The 17,652-nt window shown below is 44.2% G+C and overlaps 1 protein-coding gene across 2 annotated transcripts in view; it reads left to right on the top strand.

Annotated features, from left to right (window-relative positions):
* The first annotated feature begins 9,829 nt into the window (after positions 1 to 9,829).
* ppp2r5ca (protein phosphatase 2, regulatory subunit B', gamma a) overlaps positions 9,830 to 17,652 on the top strand; it is a 29,155-nt gene continuing 21,332 nt past the window's right edge. For both annotated transcript variants that reach the window (XM_080480519.1, XM_080480520.1), the window contains exon 1: positions 9,830 to 10,034. In XM_080480519.1, the coding sequence (XP_080336645.1) occupies positions 9,941 to 10,034 (94 nt within the window). In that variant the 5' untranslated portion in view covers positions 9,830 to 9,940. The remainder of the gene's footprint in view (positions 10,035 to 17,652) is intronic.

The following is a 17,652-nucleotide window of genomic DNA, read 5'->3' as shown; positions in this document are numbered from 1 at the left end:
TCCACAAAATAAAATCTGTGTCACTAATTTGCATCGAGGAGTGTGAACAGATTGTTTTTCTGACAAGGAAGGAAATGCATGGCATGGCCAGGGGCTTCATGTATAAAGGTTGCTTACGCACAAGACGGGTCCTTAAAGATGGGTGCGCCACTTCCCACGCAAAGTTTGTGATCTAAAAAAAAAAAAAACAACTTTGCGTTAGAATGAGCATGCCGGTGCGCAAACTTTGAACCTGGCGCACACACATTTTGGAGACAGGGGAACCTGGCGGCGCTGAGAATTGACGCCAGATTCATCTCATACGTTTATTATCTTCACATACCAGACTTATTGATCCACGTAATCATAAACAGCCAAGCTGCAGTGGTAGAGATGTTTCCTTCGTGAGGCCTTACTACTGTATTAGCAGCACTTTGTCCATATGTCGTACTTTCATCTTCAAATGATCCAGAGCGGTGGATAGAACTGATTGATGATCAATTGTGACAAGGTGTGTAACAATCAGTACCATTTCTGAGTAAGCATTGAGAAATAGCGTGGTGACAGCCGTGCGTGATGCTGCACTGTGGAGGTGGTTGCACCGCCGTGTGCTCTGGACGCACTGGGGCTGCAGACAGACGACCTCCTCGTCCCACCACGTCCCACCACGTCCCACTACGTCCCACCACTTCCAACTGAAGTGACTGAGGACACGAGACACAGTCAAATGAGCCTTTTTACAAGTCTTTATTTAAATACTCAATTTATACTTTTTAATAAACAGATAAAGCTGTACTTTATCGTCCCCTTGTGGTCGCCACCAAATATGTCTCCCTCCCTCTCCAACACTGCCACACGGTGGCCGTCACAACCGTGGGCGCTGTTTTGGTGTCCAGCAGTGCGCTCCTGAGTTACCTGCCCCCTATGATGTCACTCTCCTCCGGCCTCCACCTTCAGATCAGATTCTTCTTCTCCACCCCTGCAGTCACAGATCTCTCTCTGGCTCTCACACTATTGACAGTGGTGACGACTCGCTGCCGATCACCTTTTTCTTTTGTTATTGACGCTACGACTGTGAATCTCTTTTCCTCTTCTTTTCTGTCAGGATTTTGCGTAAAATGCCGGCGATCAACAAGCTGATTGAGCTGCAAAAATATTCTCAAGGTACTTTGCATTGACCATTTATGGTAGAAAGTGGGCGTGTTGAGGAGGGATATGAATTGCATAACCTTCTAGGTAGACTTGTGATCTATAAAAGGAAAGTGCATGCAGATGTCGTACGCTCGGTTTTACCGATCCAATTTTTGGGAGGGGCGCATGTCATTTACTGCTTTTGAGCGCACACACATTTTTAGTACGAATCCTACGCAAGGTTTTATAGACGAGGCCTCAGGTCCTTAAATATTTGAGGATCAAATCAAGTGTTGCACCTTTCAACCATCTCCCACTCTTAGTGATGATGGTCTGCCTTCAGACTGCCTAACACTCTCTGAATTTGGACAAAGACATTCAGGTCCCAGGTAAACCCAGCTTTACATTGCAGAATTTCAGATTTTACTCTCATTTCATGAAATGTTGCACATTAAATATGTAATTTTGTGTTTTGGCATCCAAATGTGTTGATACGGTTATGACTGACTGACAGTGTGTGTGTGTGTGTCAGTGTATGCATCCTTGGATCAATTAAATTTGATAAACTTCTCTTGTGAGTTTGCAGTACTAGATTATGCCAACTTGTTTATTTCGAGTTTGCAGTACTCAGATGAACTGAAAGCTTGTTAGCTTTAGTTTTAGTCATTCATTATATTAAAGTCAACTTAACACATGCTGATTCAATTAAAACACATTAAGCACCCGGTGTATCTGCCTTGGGTAAGGCTGGTCTCGGATCCCACCAGGATGTGTTTTAGAGTTCCTGGAGCCAGACACTGGAGACAAGCCGGATCTTCTCCAAACCAGAGATGTAGATTGGCTGGAGAGGGCAGGACATCATATGTGGCTCTGGTGGTAAAGCTCAGCATATCTGCCTCCGTGTTCCACAGCTTGCTCCAAGTGATCTTCCTCCTCTCCACACCCTCCCACCTCATCCAGCGGCCTTGCTTGGCTTGGGACACGGCTCTGGCCCACCGGTTCGCTTCCTCCTGGTGGGGCACCTCCTCAATCACCCTTCGCCTGCGCTCAGCTGGAGTGGCCTTCTGCCATGTGATTGTTGTTACACCCAAGCCTAGGCTCCCTCTGCCATGTTGGACATGACCCATAATGTCCCGATGCCTCAGGTTGGACTTTGCCTCTGCCACTGCTGCACCTGGCCTCCACTTCCTCCCTGTGGCTAAGGCGGGAACTGCATTGCGGACAAGAGGATCTTGGGATTCTGTGAGGGTCATTTCAAGACTTGCTTTAGAGCATTTGTACTCCCCCACCAGGCTCGAAATCGGCAGGGAGAGGGCTCCGTTTCGCAAAGGGCGCAGGTCGCAAACGGGGCTCGCTTTACGGCAGCTGACGGGAAAAAGTTTGGCGGGGTGATCGGCTGGATTTGCCGATTCCCGATCAGTCACAAATCACCAATATCGGCCCCGATCCGATATCTACCGATCGGATCGGACAATGCTTACTATTTTGATTCCAGTAAGAATAAGATAATATAAGATAAGATAAGATAAGATAAGATATTCCTTTATTTATCTCACATGTGGAGAAATTTGCAGTGGTACAACAGGATAGTAAAGAGAAAGAAGCACACATAGCAGAAACTAAAAAAGCAGATAAAAATACAATATAATAAAACATATGCACACAGTGCCTATAAGTGTGGACATGTACAGAATATGGGGGTGGATGTATTGCACATAGTAAATCCGTTTTTATAGTTTATTATTGTTATTGCACCACTTATTGCACAGTTGGAGTGGAGTGATATTGTCCGGTGGTGGTGTGCAGTGGTCTACTGGGAGCAGGCTTGGATGAAGAGTCTGACTGCAGCAGGGAGGAAGGACCGGCGGTATCTCTCCTTCAGACACCGCGGGTGGAGAAGCCTGTCACTGAAGGAGCTGCCCAGTGATGTGACGGTACCATGTAGGGGGTGGGAGACGGTCTCCATCAGGGATGAAAGCTTCTTCAACAATATCTACAGAGCGGAGTACCCTATTCCACACAAAGTATTACCTCATATCCTACCTGTGATTTTCAGGTTTAATTCAGCCCAATTGTTATTTTTCAACTAAAAAGTTAAGATTTTAAAGAATTATTCTACCCAAAAGAAAACTTCCATTTGAACAAATTCACATACTTGTGTTAATACCAGGTAAGGTATTAATGGAATCATATGTTGTAGTCTGTTGATCTCAAAAGATAGTTCAATTCAAGTCCTTTATTTGTCACAGACAAACAATTATACACAGTATAATGTGTCGTGAAATGTTTTTAGTACTTGTTCCTAACCAAAACAATAATGTTTAGAATGATAAAAAATGTAAGCACACAATAATGATAATAAAGCATTCTGAAACACACCGTCATCACCACCCGAGCTGCATTGCGATATATCTCAGTCAGTTGTTGCTAAATCATCCTGGAGGGCGGCCTCTGGTCAATCCAGTACGGTACCTCCTTCACCACCAGAACTGATTGCTTCAGCCCCTGTTTGTACCTGGACTGGAGGAGGGTGGAGGCTGGTCAGACTGTTTGTACCTGGACTGGAGGAGGGTGGAGGCTGGTCAGACTGTTTGTACCTGGACTGGAAGATGGTGGAGGCTGGTCAGACTGTTTGTACCTGGACTGGAGGAGGGTGGAGGCTGGTCAGACTGTTTGTACCTGGACTGGAGGAGGGTGGAGGCTGGTCAGACTGTTTGTACTTGGACTGGAAGATGGTGGAGGCTGGTCAGACTGTTTGTACTTGGACTGGAGGAGGGTGGAGGCTGGTCAGACTGTTTGTACCTGGGCTGGAGGAGGGTGGAGGGTGGAGGCTGGTCAGACTGTTTGTACCTGGACTGGAGGAGGGTGGAGGGTGGAGGCTGGTCAGACTGTTTGTACCTGGACTGGAGGATGGTGGAGGCTGGTCAGACTGTTTGTACCTGGGCTGGAGGAGGGTGGAGGCTGGTCAGACTGTTTGTACCTGGACTGGAAGACGATGGAGGCTGGTCAGACTGTTTGTACCTGGACTGGAGGATGGTGGAGGCTGGTCAGACTGTTTGTACCTGGACTGGAAGACGATGGAGGCTGGTCAGACTGTTTGTACCTGGACTGGAGGATGGTGGAGGCTGGTCAGACTGTTTGTACCTGGACTGGAGGATGGTGGAGGCTGGTCAGACTGTTTGTACCTGGGCTGGAGGAGGGTGGAGGCTGGTCAGACTGTTTGTACCTGGACTGGAGGAGGGTGGAGGCTGGTCAGACTGTTTGTACCTGGACTGGAGGAGGGTGGAGGCTGGTCAGACTGTTTGTACCTGGACTGGAAGACGATGGAGGCTGGTCAGACTGTTTGTACCTGGACTGGAGGAGGGTGGAGGCTGGTCAGACTGTTTGTACCTGGACTGGAGGAGGGTGGAGGCTGGTCAGACTGTTTGTACCTGGACTGGAAGACGATGGAGGCTGGTCAGACTGTTTGTACCTGGACTGGAGGAGGGTGGAGGCTGGTCAGACTGTTTGTACCTGGACTGGAGGAGGGTGGAGGCTGGTCAGACTGTTTGTACCTGGACTGGAGGAGGGTGGAGGCTGGTCAGACTGTTTGTACCTGGACTGGAAGACGATGGAGGCTGGTCAGACTGTTTGTACCTGGACTGGAGGAGGGTGGAGGCTGGTCAGACTGTTTGTACCTGGACTGGAGGAGGGTGGAGGCTGGTCAGACTGTTTGTACCTGGACTGGAGGAGGGTGGAGGCTGGTCAGACTGTTTGTACCTGGGCTGGAGGAGGGTGGAGGCTGGTCAGACTGGCTGGATCCTTGCTGCATAGCCGTCTCTGAAGGGAGAGTAACAGTGATTAAAAGTTAATTCTCCTCTAGTGGAGAAGATGCTGTGCTAGTGAAGTTTGGGCATCACCTTCCTCAGGTTGACACTGTTAAAATCCCCGGCCATGATGAGGGCTGCTTCCCAGGAGTTAGTTTGGTAGTTTGAGCATCGTGCAGCTTGGCTAATGGCAGCACCCGCCTCCGCCCATGGGTGAATATAGAGCGCGCTGAGGATGACAGTTGAATTTTGGGGTGAAATAGAAAGGTTGACATTTAATAGTTAACAGTTCCAGGTTGAGTGAGCAGGACTTAGAGATAAACAAACCTTCAGAAGTTGTTATTGGTCATGACAAGACACCCCGGCCTCTAGACTTTCCAGACTCAGCTGTTCTGTCCATATGATGAACTGTGAAGATCTCCGCTGGTTGAACAGCTTGTTCCGGGATTGTGATGGTCAGCCATGTCTCCATGAGGCATAGATCGTTACTGTCTCTCATGTCCCATCAGTACCCTATCCTGGCTCTGAGCCGGTCCAACTTGTTGCCCTGGGACTGGAGGATAGTGAGCAGGTTGCTGGGCAGTGGTGATTGTTGTGCTCATAGCCTCAAACTGTTCCTGATGCCGGCTCGTCTCTGTCAGGGAATGCAAGCGGTGTGTGGACGGACCCAAGCGCAGACTCCCAGAGTTTATTGAAGACCAGGGAACACGAGGAGACACAAGGGCAACAAGAGGCGCGACATGACGACACGTAGACAAGACTTCTTCTTTTGTTTTATGTCGGTTGGCATACACAGTTGGGTGCATTACCGCCATCTACTGAATGGGATTGTGAACCAGAATGGTTCATCTAAATCCTGTTTTTCCTAACATTTGGAAGATGTCCTTGTATATACTGTCTTCTGAGTTCCTCCTCAGTATTTCCGTTATGTTCAGATTTATTTTCCGTCTGTGGAGTGCTTCTTTGAGTATTTGTCTGTGGTGATGGTACTGTTGGCATTGTGTGAATACGTGTTGAATTGTTTCCTGTGTTCCGCAGTATACGCACTTCCCTGTTGGGTGTTTTTGGATGAGGTGTAGTGAATCATTTAATCTTGTATGTCCAAATCTCAGTCGAGAAATTTTGTCTTCTTCTTTGCTGTTTCTGCTGCATTCTCTCATCTCTCACACTTTATTTTGAATGTTGAAATAGTGTCTGCCTTTATTGTTGTTATTCCAGTTTGCCTGCCACTTCTTTTTCATTTCTAGCTTTACAATGCTCTTTATTTCTGCTTTACTGTAAAATACACTCATTCCTAGATCCTCTTTCCCTGTTGCCCTCTTTGCATACGTGTCTGCTAGTTTGTTTCCTTCTAGTCCAATGCGTGCTGGAACCCAAATAAACTGAACCTGGACTGCTAACCTCCTAACCCTTTGTATTGTGTGTGCTATCTCTAAAACTATATCCTGTCTTGTTTCTGAATTGAATTTCCTGATACTGGTTATTGCACTGCTGGACTCTGACCCTATTAACACCCTGTGTGGTCTGACGTCCTCCACCCAACTCAGTGCCGTTAGAATTGTCAATAACTCCCCTGTGAATACTGCTAAGTTATCATTTGTTCTTTTGTTTGATACAATGCCTAATTCTGGAACTACGAAAGCTATCCCGACCCTGTCATTGACTGTTTTAGATGCGTCTGTGAATATTTTCCCTAATGTATTTGTTTTCTGCACTCTCTTTCCCACATTTCCATTTTTCCTTGTTTAACAGACTGAGGTCTACGCTTGCTTCTTCTAGTGTCCACGGTGGAACAACGGAACATGCTACAGTTTTACTCACACTTTTGTGCTCTAAACTACTCTCCTTGATCCTGTTTTCAATGGTCCATCCAAAACTGTGATTTTTTTCCCCCCTTCTCTTTTTCTTGACATGATTTGAGTATTGGTTGGGTTGGATGATCGTCCCCGTGTCCTTTTGAGTTTGCCCAGTCAGTGCTATTTGCTCCCTTCTTAACTCCAGAGGCATCTCACCCATCTCTACTTGTATGGCTGCAATTGGGGTAGTTTTTGTTGCTCCACAGCACCGTCAGTCTTAAAGCCTGGCTTTGGATGATGTCTAGTTTTTTTAACAGTGTTTTTGAAGCTGATTGGTAAATCAGACATCCATAGTCTAGAACAGACCTGATCAAACCAATATAGATTATTTTCAATGATTTTCTAAGTGCTCACCATTCTCTTGCTTTTAGACATCTAATAATATATTTTTTTTAAATTACACTTTCCAATAATTTTGTCTATATGTGTTTTCCATAGGGATGTCCCGATCACACTTTTTTGCCCCCAATACTGATCCGATTTTTCAGAATTGAGTATCGGCTGATACCGATACCTTCCCGATCCGATACTCACATTGCTATTGCAAATATACTCAATAGTCTATTTTTGGAGCAACTAAGATGTCTGATGCTAAAAGCACTATTGGCAGAAGCATTGTTTAGGTAGAGATTATTGTAAAACTCACTTATTGAATCAAAATTCTTCTCTTTCTCTTTAGTTGTTGTTGTAAACTGAGGGTACATCCACACCACGAAAAAACTATCTTTTTCCTCCCTGGCCTTCTTCCAAAAAACCGTCCACACCTCACTATGAACACGGCTCAACACAAGGCTTCAGGACATGTAGTACACATGCCAGGCCTTTAGGGGCGCTGTGACTCACTAAACAATAAAAAAGCAGAAGAAAACAGACCATATAGAAATTTAGAAGTAGACTTCTGCACGTAAACAGATAAACACATAACCCACTATATATCACTCTAGTTTAATAGGTCTATGGCCCCGCTCCGCCTGCTTCTAGCTTCTGCAGCTCGACCGGAGCTTCTAGTCCCTGATTGTTGTGGTTATTAGGTGACGTTGCGGACCACGTTTTTTTTTTTGTTTGTTTGTTTTTTTTAGATCGGCGGGGTGATCGGCTGGATTTGCCGATCCCCGATCACTCACAAATCACTAATATCGGCCGCGATCCGATATCTACCGATCGGATCGGGACACCCCTTTGTTTTCCAAGTGATTTTTTTTTATCAAACCAAATCCCTAAATATTTAAAACAGTTTACTATTTCTAAATCTTGCTCATATAATTTAGGACTGGTTTGATTTTGTAATTTCCTATTTGTGAATATCATGACTTTTGTTTTTGTAACTGCAAACCTGAAACACCCATTTCAGTGCCCACGATTCTATTTCTTTAATTTCTTTCTGTATTTCTTTTATCACAAATTTAATGTTTCATCCCCTTTTCCATATGGCTCCATCATCTGCAAATAATGAAACCCAAGTAGATCTGCTTGTTTTACAGAATATTTCATCAATCATGACTATAAATAAAATTGGGCTGATAATACTGTCTTGAGGAGTTCCATTTTCTACTTTATAGCTTTTGCTGTAATTTTTTCCAACTCTCACTGTGATCCTCCTGTCTGTGAGGAAATTCTTTATCCATTGCAACATTATTTCTCTTATTCCCTTGTGATAGAATTTAATTAACACTCCCTTTTCCCAAATCATATCATACGCTTTTCCAATATCAAAAAATACAACGACAAGGTTTTCTTTGTTAACCTGGGCCTTTCTTATTTCATGCTTTAGTATTAGGGGAGGATCTACAGTGTCTTCTTCCTTTCCTGAATCCACTCTGGTAGTTGATCGGTCGTATTTTTCCCCCCGATTTTTGTTTAAGAAACGCATATCGGGAAACTGGAAACCATCCGATTTTCGTTTTATCGATTTTCAATTTTAAAACGAAAAATGAAAATCGGATGGTTTCCGGTTTTTCGTTCTCCGACATCAAAATGAAAATCGAATGGCCGGAAGGTACACGGACCCGTGACTCCCACTGCAAAATCTGTGATCTCATCTGAGGGTCACACCAACATTAATAAGTACTCATAGCTTTGATTGTCAGATTATTTTAACTTGAATTCTTCCATGGACTCTGCCATTTTAGCTTCACTGTTACAGAGACAAAAGCTTTGCATTCGACCGTGTAATGTTCCCTTAATTTCCCTCCATTTCCTACAATGTTAGTTTCATTGATACTCAGACATTGGCCCGTTGATGCGTAAACAAGGAAGTGCCCTGCATGTCTTTCAGTTTGAAGGAGAACAGAGGAAAGGCCAGGTTCTGCTTAATAATAAAGCGGCTGTGCAGACAGGAAACTCTTCCTGTTGGACGTTACAGTTGTAACGCACAGTGACTTGGAGAAGTAACTTTAATCTGATTACTGGTTTGGAAGTAGTAACGCGTTAGATTACTCGTTACTGAAATAAAGTGGTCATATGAGAGGAACACATTATTAATTAACGTGTTTCCGGCATCACTGGTCACCGAAAGTTACCACAGTCCTTACATATGTTGTCCTTTCAGGTCAAAATTAAAGAAGGATAAGGCAACATGATGCCTTGTCTAATCATCCCAGCTCAGTTATCATGTGTTCCCACTTTAATATCCTGGTAGCAGCGTTGCTTGTTATGTTTTATGGTAGTTTTATAGATGAGATAAAAACACTGCACTGCTGTACACCGTGATGTAATTTTCCGTAACCACAAATGCTTAAGAGAAAATGCAGAATAACTGAGAATTGAAAGTGGGCGGGACTGAACTAGGCCAATATTATATCTTCTTTTCTTTTTCTTTTTTTTTTAAATTGAACAAGAACATGTACAAAGTCTAGTGGTGGCTAAGCATGCAGTCGTCCATTGTCAATAATATGTCTATGGTCAGGGCCACTACGTGATTTCAGCCCAGGTCCCGCCCCCTGTTCTCTGATTCGTCCAATCACTGTCCCTCTCTGCCCGATGCTCTCTGCCAGCGACGCGAACCCCTGTTTGTCCAGGGATGATGAGCCCAGCCAATCAGCGGTGAGCTGGTCTGGTGACATCACGAGTAGCCGTTCCCTCTAGCAGGAGCTTCATTTTCTCTCCGCTTTGTGCTAAAATGGAGGCTGGCCCGTCGCCCTGAGTGGAGCCTTCCTGGTTGAGATTTAGATGTTGACATGCAATAACGCCGGAGAAAAGATGGTTGTGGATGCTCCCAATTCCAATGGGCCATTTCAGCCGGTGGCTCTCATGCACTTCAGAGGTACGTTAGGACCGATTGTTCCCCGGTATTGTCCCAGAGAGCGAGCGAGCGAGCGGAGCGGCTGTGCGGAGCTCCGGCTGCTCCACTCTGGAGGAGCTGTTAGTCCGAGTTCAGACTGAGCTGAATGTGGGAAGGAGGGTCTTTAATGTGTGGACTGTGTTGATCTGTGGAGGGGATGTGAGTACTGACTGCTAAACATGAAGCTAAAATCAGGGCTTGCTAGCTAGCCGCTCCCCCCCCCCCCCCTCTCTTCCCCTCCTCCTCTCCCCGCGCGCTGATGTCAAAGGAAGTGAGGTCACTGCACGGGGAAGAAGGCTCTTCTCTCTCATCTCTGCTCCTCCTGCTCTCCTCCTGCTCTTCTCCTCTCTCCTGCTCCTCTCCTCGCTACTCCTCCTGCTCTCTCCTCCCCTCCTGCTCCCCTTTCCTCCTGCTCCTCTCCTCGCTACTCCTCCTGCTCTCTCCTCGCTACTCGTCCTGCTCCTCTCCTCGCTACTCGTCCTGCTCCTCTCCTCGCTACTCCTCCTGCTCTCTCCTCGCTACTCCTCCTGCTCTCTCCTCGCTACTCGTCCTGCTCCTCTCCTCGCTACTCGTCCTGCTCCTCTCCTCGCTACTCCTCCTGCTCTCTCCTCGCTACTCCTCCTGCTCTCTCCTCGCTACTCCTCCTGCTCCTCTCCTCGCTACTCGTCCTGCTCTCTCCTTGCTACTCCTCCTGCTCCTCTCATCCTGCTCCCCTTTCCTCCTGCTCCTTTCCTCTCTCCTGCTCCTGCTCTCTCCTCCCCTCCTGTTCTCCTCTCATCCTGCTCTCCTGTCCTCCTGCTCTCTCCTCGCTACTCCCCTGTCCTCCTGCTCCTCTCCTCCTCCTGTTTTGAGTTGTTTTGTATAGTGACGGTATGGACGGAATGGTTTTTTAAGAGCGACGGGGAGTAAAAAGATTTTGGCCGGTGTGGACAGGCCTCAATATGCACACACTGACATCCAGTCTCAGGCTGCAGAGGAGGAAGACTCAACAAGCTCTACAGGCTTGGACAATGATCCTTCCAGTGAAGAGCTAAATAACCAGGTGTCATATGAGGGTGAAATGGACGAAGACTCATGGTCAGACACGGTATCTGTGAGAGGAATGCAGACGATCTCTAATATATGGAAAACATTAACTTCCTTGATTTGACTTGAGTCTGTCAATGTAGCGATTCCTTCAGTGGCACAGAAAAGTTCATCATGTCTGTCGACATTCTGAAGAGACTTGTTGGATTTGTCCTATGGGATGAAAAAAGTGATTTTGCCTTTAAAAAAAAAAAAAAAAAAAGCACGTCACCACAGAAAAATGTGACAGACCTGTTAGAAAAACAAAGACAGCAACATGATCGTGTTTCACTCGGTGTCTTCCCCTCTCTACTGTTCTTTGCTCACTTCCTGTTTCTTCTTTTTCATCTCCATGCAGAAACTAAAAATAGGATCTCTGAACATCAATGGTGGGAAGGGACCGACAGAAAAGGAATTTAATTTCTGAGGTTGCTACCCAGAAAAGGGTAGATGTACCTTTTTATTATTATAGGAGACGCTTACTATTCCAGCAGACCAGGGAGATTGGGGTCTATGGTGGGGGGCTCATAGTCCCTCGTCCATGGGACCAATTTCAGTAAAGGGATAGCTCTTCTGTTTAAACCAGCGACAACTGCAACACTTTCATCTTCCACCCTTCCACCAAGGGTCACCTACTAATCGTTAGGGTTGAAATGGAGAGCTCTGTGATTTACTTTATTAATATGTCTCCAAACCGCAGACATCGCTCATGCGCTCTTGTGTACCTGCGATAGACCTGTGATGATAACAAAATTTTGGACGATATATTGCTCCAGAAATGATTTTTTGGGAGGCCAAATCAACCACAAATTAAAGGAGATGTCATAATAATGTAGGAATACCGTTTCAAATGCAATAAACTTTTGTTTCTCATTTTTTTTTTCCATTGGAATGTGCAGATAAATGGGGGAAGAAAAACACAGACACACATGAAAAATAAGTACATCAATAAATGAACTAAAATTAATAATAAAAAGCAGTCCCACCAACAGTCAAATCAACGCCTCGTCAGGTTGTTCTTATCAAGTGACCTTAGGGTGAATCCTTGTTCCATACATCAAGCAACCAGCTGTCCGATGCTGGTCAAATGTATAAAATGTAAATTTATGTACTATACAATCATAATATCAAGTAAATACAAATAAATAAATGGAGCCCCCCCCCCCCCCCCCCAAAAAAAAAACAAAGGTTTAGTCCCCCCCCACAAACACCCGGGGAAAGAGAAATAGACCTTAAATTGTGCATAATGCATTGTGGACTACAAAATACTACATTGTGATGATATTGAATGAACCTAACACCAAATAATATATTATGGAAGAAACATACTTATATAAAAGCACATAACTGAGCCAATATCAAGATTTATACAATACATATACATGTATATAATAGATACAAAGAGGTATACAAAATAAATACTAAATTAAATTTGACTTCAGAAGCAACATAGAAGTCCAGTTTCATCTTGAGCGGGCTGGACTGGTAAAATATTGCTATAGTAACCTTTAAATTTATACTTAGAAAGTTTTGCTTGGTTGTGGTCACAGTGTACATGATAAAACTGCCTATAATTTTGCAAGATCACACAATTGGTGCTGGAAATGACTATAATCTCAATATAAAGTCAATTTTAATCAATCATTCTGCTGCAAAATACAGTGAAATGAAAAAAAAAAAAACAAACTCTGCTATAAATCCTGTATAACCTCCTTGCTTGGTGTTTGTGGTGCCAGATTGTAGCCTTTTGCGGCCGGTTTTGGCCCACAGGCCTTATGTTTGACTCCCAGTGTAAAGTGAAAATGACATTATGGTTAAAATGTAGGTGGGGCTGTGAACGACGCTGGTATGTGTCGGGGAAAGAATGCGGAAGCGGCAGCCAGCTGCAGCTCAGACGGTCGTCCAACTAAAGCCTTCAGCCTCCGTTCTCTGTGACACAGCTTAAAGTTTCTCATTGTGAACAGCAGCAGCCGGCTCCTGGTGAATCTCCTCGTGCTACTAAGAGGAGCGTCTGCACCTCGTTGGAGGACCGATGTTTCCATAAACCCAGTTAACAAAACAACCAGTGAGCTCAAAGCGGTGGATGTAAACAATAACGGAAGGTTTATGGCCGATGAAATATTTAAATATTGCGGGCAAGTCGAGAGTGACTACCAATCGGCAGACGGCTGCGTTGTCGCTCCTTATGAGACCCGTTCCGTGGTGTTAGGTACCTCAATGGAGGGGTAGCGGAAAACCGTAACCGGTCCACAACTTCTGTCAGTGTAGCCGCACGAAAACCCGTCTATCAGACGGTGCTTGTTCATTGGGTTCATTATCTAAAGGGATAAACTCTTGATTCCAAGAATTCTTTTTGTGCCTGGGGAGCTAAATCTGAATAGTCGGAGCTGTACAAATGGTCCTAGAAACTTAAAAATGTGTTGTTGATTTCTTTTGGGTCAGTTGTTATCACCCCTTCAGCTGTTTGAATTGAGTTTATTGCTTTCTCTGCTTGCAACAGTTTTATACGCCAGGCTAGTAGTTTACCAGCCTTCTCACCTTGGTCAGAATGGGACTGTTGGTCTCATTAAACTTTTAATTGCTATATTTGTAGAGAATATGTTGTGCTTCGCTCTTAACCTATGAAGTTCTGTGTTTAGTTGAGTCGTAGCCTTATGAAACGGTTGCTTTTCTATGTTTATGATAGGTTTTCCAAGTTGTTCCATTTCCTGTTTATGAAGTTTGTGTTTGAAGCTGGTAAAACGGATCATTTGGCCTCTTAAAGGCCTCCCGTCTCACAGACGCAGATGTTTGGTGAATCATTTTTTCAAAATACATGTCTATTTGTGTTACAATATACTGCATAAACTCTGGGTCCCTGGGTCACCCCGACTGTAAACGCCACTGTGATGAAAAGGAAAGTAGGGTGGCACAGTGGTTAGCGCTCACGCCTCACAGCAAGAAGGTTGTGGGTTCATGTACTGGGAGTTTGCATGCTATTCTAATATTTGTGGGTTTCCTCCGGATACTCCGGTTACCCCCACAGTCCAAAAAAAACATGCACTGGGGTCCCTGAGCAAGACCCTCAGCCCCCCCCCCCCCCCCCCAGCTCTCCAGAACACACTACTAAAAAGAGATTATTAATCTCAACGTGGTTCTCCCGGCGAAATGAAGGAAATTTAAGGTGAAATGATTCTGAGATCAGAGATTACGATATGATCATACAAACTGCTTGTTATGTTAGACTACAGCTGAGACTAAATAGTAATCAAATCTTGAAAAAGTCTGGTTTAAATAGCATGACAAAGTGGATTGATTTAGGATGCACGCTCCTCCATACATCAACCAAATTAGGTCTTTCATATAATGAAGTCGTGCTTTCCTTGTGCAAGAGGCATCTTTGCTTGTAGATCTATCTAAAATTGGAGTAAGCGTGCAGTTAAAATCGCCTCCAATGATATACCCACCAGGGTGCGGTGCTATAGAGAAGAATAGATGTCTGAAGAAAGCTCACATTGTGTGATAAGATATCTGCCATACTGAGCCTCAGTTACACTGATGAGCTGGAATGGTACAGAACTATGAATTTAATGTAATTAGGCTCCTCGAATGTGAACTAAAAGTCCATTCATGCCATCTTCTCCTCACTCTACTTGCATCATCAGGTGTTAAATTGGTCTCCTGGAGGAAAACTATTTTAGCTTTTAGTTGTTGAATCCTTTTCATTGCCTGCCTCAGTTTGATGAGTTTATTTAGTCCCCTTATGTTCCAGGAGGTGGACTGAAGATCAGAGGCCACCAATAAAAGAAAAAGGGTTTTCAGTCATGTCGATATGCGTGTATAGGCAGGTTGCTTAAGGCAAACTTAACTAAACAAATGGTACAAAAAATAAAATAAATGAACACATATAGAATAGCAGAGCATACTTCCCCACAAAAAACACTCCTCAGGGAGCCTTTCATTGGGCGCAGCCATGAAGCCTCAGTGGTCCACCCAGGCACTTGTGATGGAGAGGAACAGCACACAATAACCACCATACAGAGGCCCCCCCATTACTCAACTGTGTAAATAACAACAATACCATCATAACCCTTATTAACCTTAGTTACCCAAACCTTATTGTGCTTTAACAAAGTGCATTAGTCACACAACAGTAATAGCATGGTATAAACACACACACACACACACACACACACACACACACACACACACACACACACACACACACACACACACACACACACACACACACACACACACACACACACACACACACACACACACACACACACACACACACACACACACACACACACACAGAGGTAGCTTGTTATTTTTAAAGTTTCAATTACAATTTATGATTCTAAACATTTCATGACATTTTCAGCTTATTATTATCGATCCTTTCTTAACAACAAGTTGAAGCAGGAATGTTTTACCTTGCTGACATGCCCCTCAGAGCGTCATCATGACATGTCCGTCTTTATCAGGTGAAAAAAAGTATCTATAACATTAGGGATGTGTCCGATCCAGGATCTGTATCGGGATCCGATACCAACATAATTCACGGATCGGAAATTTCGGAGCTTTGCTTCGTTGTGACGCACAGTGTACATGATGAAATTGTCTAGAATTTTGCAAGATCACACAATTCGTACTGAAAATGACTACAATCTCAAATTTAATGAAACGTTATGTTGAAAAATACTGGGAAATATATATATATAAAAAAAAAGTTCTATATCTTATATATCCTGTCCTAATCCTATATAACTACTTTACTTGGTGGTTTGTGGGACCGGATTGGAGCCTTTTGCAGGTTGATTTTGGCCCACGGGCCTTATGTTTGACTTCCGTGGTGTAAAGTCACAGTGCAGCACTGCCTGTCAGGTGTGTCAACAGTTATAACCTCTCTGTGACCAATGATTTCACTCGGCTGAGCTTCTCCTGCACACACATTTTAGACGGCTTTGACCAAACCATCATTTTGTTGGCCGTCTTTTTCGGAAATTGACCGACCAAATGACGGCTTGACGGCTCGCTACCTAAAATGGTGCACTGAAATGGACCTGCCGCGATTTAAACTGTCTTCAGCAGACAAACTACTGCCTGTGTTCTGTCTGTTCCACTGAACCCCCCCCCCCCCCCCCCCCGCCCTCCAATCAGAGAACGTGACTGAGTACCTAACCCAGTGCAGGACTCTGCTGTGAAGGTGGAGGCTTGCAGTGATGTATATGCCTCAATAAAAGAAAATTTTAAAAAAAGGCATTTGAAGGAATTAGGGATACAAACATAATTCACGGATTGGAAATTTCTGATCCAACCTGCTGAGATTTCTGATCCATGAGCCTCGTCTGCTTCACTGTTGCTAAAATGACTCCACAAGTATTTCCCTGCTGCTGCTCTGCTCGCTGGCTGCAAACTGTGGAATGAATTTCCTGAACGGAGGCTGGTCTCAATGAGTCAGGAAATCCATTCCACAGTTTGCAGCCAGCCAGCAATCTAGCGTAGTAGCACTGTGGCTATCCAACTTTTCATGACGACATGCTGCTGTTTGGATGGATTTTACGCTCAGAACACCGCAAAGCAACAGCAACGTGCAATGTCTGCAAAGTAGTTGTACAGCGAAGCGGCTTCTCTGCAGCCAGACGTCACCATTTTAAAACACCAGCTCGCCGAGGTGAACAGCGCTGACAGCGGCTTCAAAACAATGAAAAGCAGCTTCTCCGTGCTGTCAGGAGGTGATTCAGACCCCCGCGATGCTGCGTCCTACTCCACGCAAAACTCAGTGAAAATAGTGCCAATCGTTTGTGCTGCGTTAGAGCTGGAAAAATTGCTGTTGGTGCTGCCTTGCTAAATGATTTCCCCAGGGATTAATAAGGTGATTCTGGTGTTTTAAACATAGAACTAGTTTATTATGAGACGATGACGTCACGCAGACCCCCACATTGTCCACATCGAACAAGAATAGTTTGTACTGCTTCATTTCTGACCTGATACTAACCTCAAGTTGTCTTTTGATTCTTTTGTTTTTTTATTTCTATTTTGGGAGAATACATGCATTCATTTTTACATTCCATACTTATACTGTATAGAGAGGAGTTTATTACAGCCTCAAATAAAATCAACAATATTGATAATAACAATATTAATATTAAAGCAAACTGATCTTTGGTATCGGAGTAATATTGGTATGGGCAGATATCCAAATTCAGGTATCAGGATCGGATCGGAAGTGAAAAAGCTTGGATTGGTGCATCCCTATATAATATACGTTTAAGAATGACGAAATGAACGTAATTCAGCTATTTTCAGCTGTTTTTGTTCGTGATTTTAGTGGTTTCATCCTTCTTTTCTTAAAATTTTCTGACAAATTTGACAGAATAGATTAGAATTGTGTAAATTTAAGCACTCTTGAATGCACATGAGCTGCTGTTGTGAAACTTTGTGTTCTTCCATAGACGTCCTGGTAAGCAAGAAAAACTTTCATATTTGTTTTTGGAAAGAAGTCACATTTGATAGGATATCGTCAGGATATTGTTGTTGGGATGGTAAT

The sequence above is a fragment of the Lipophrys pholis genome (assembly GCF_963383615.2).
Source record: "Lipophrys pholis genome assembly, chromosome: 14".
NCBI lineage: Eukaryota > Metazoa > Chordata > Actinopteri > Blenniiformes > Blenniidae > Lipophrys > Lipophrys pholis.
This window is presented reverse-complemented; position numbering and strand designations above follow the sequence as displayed.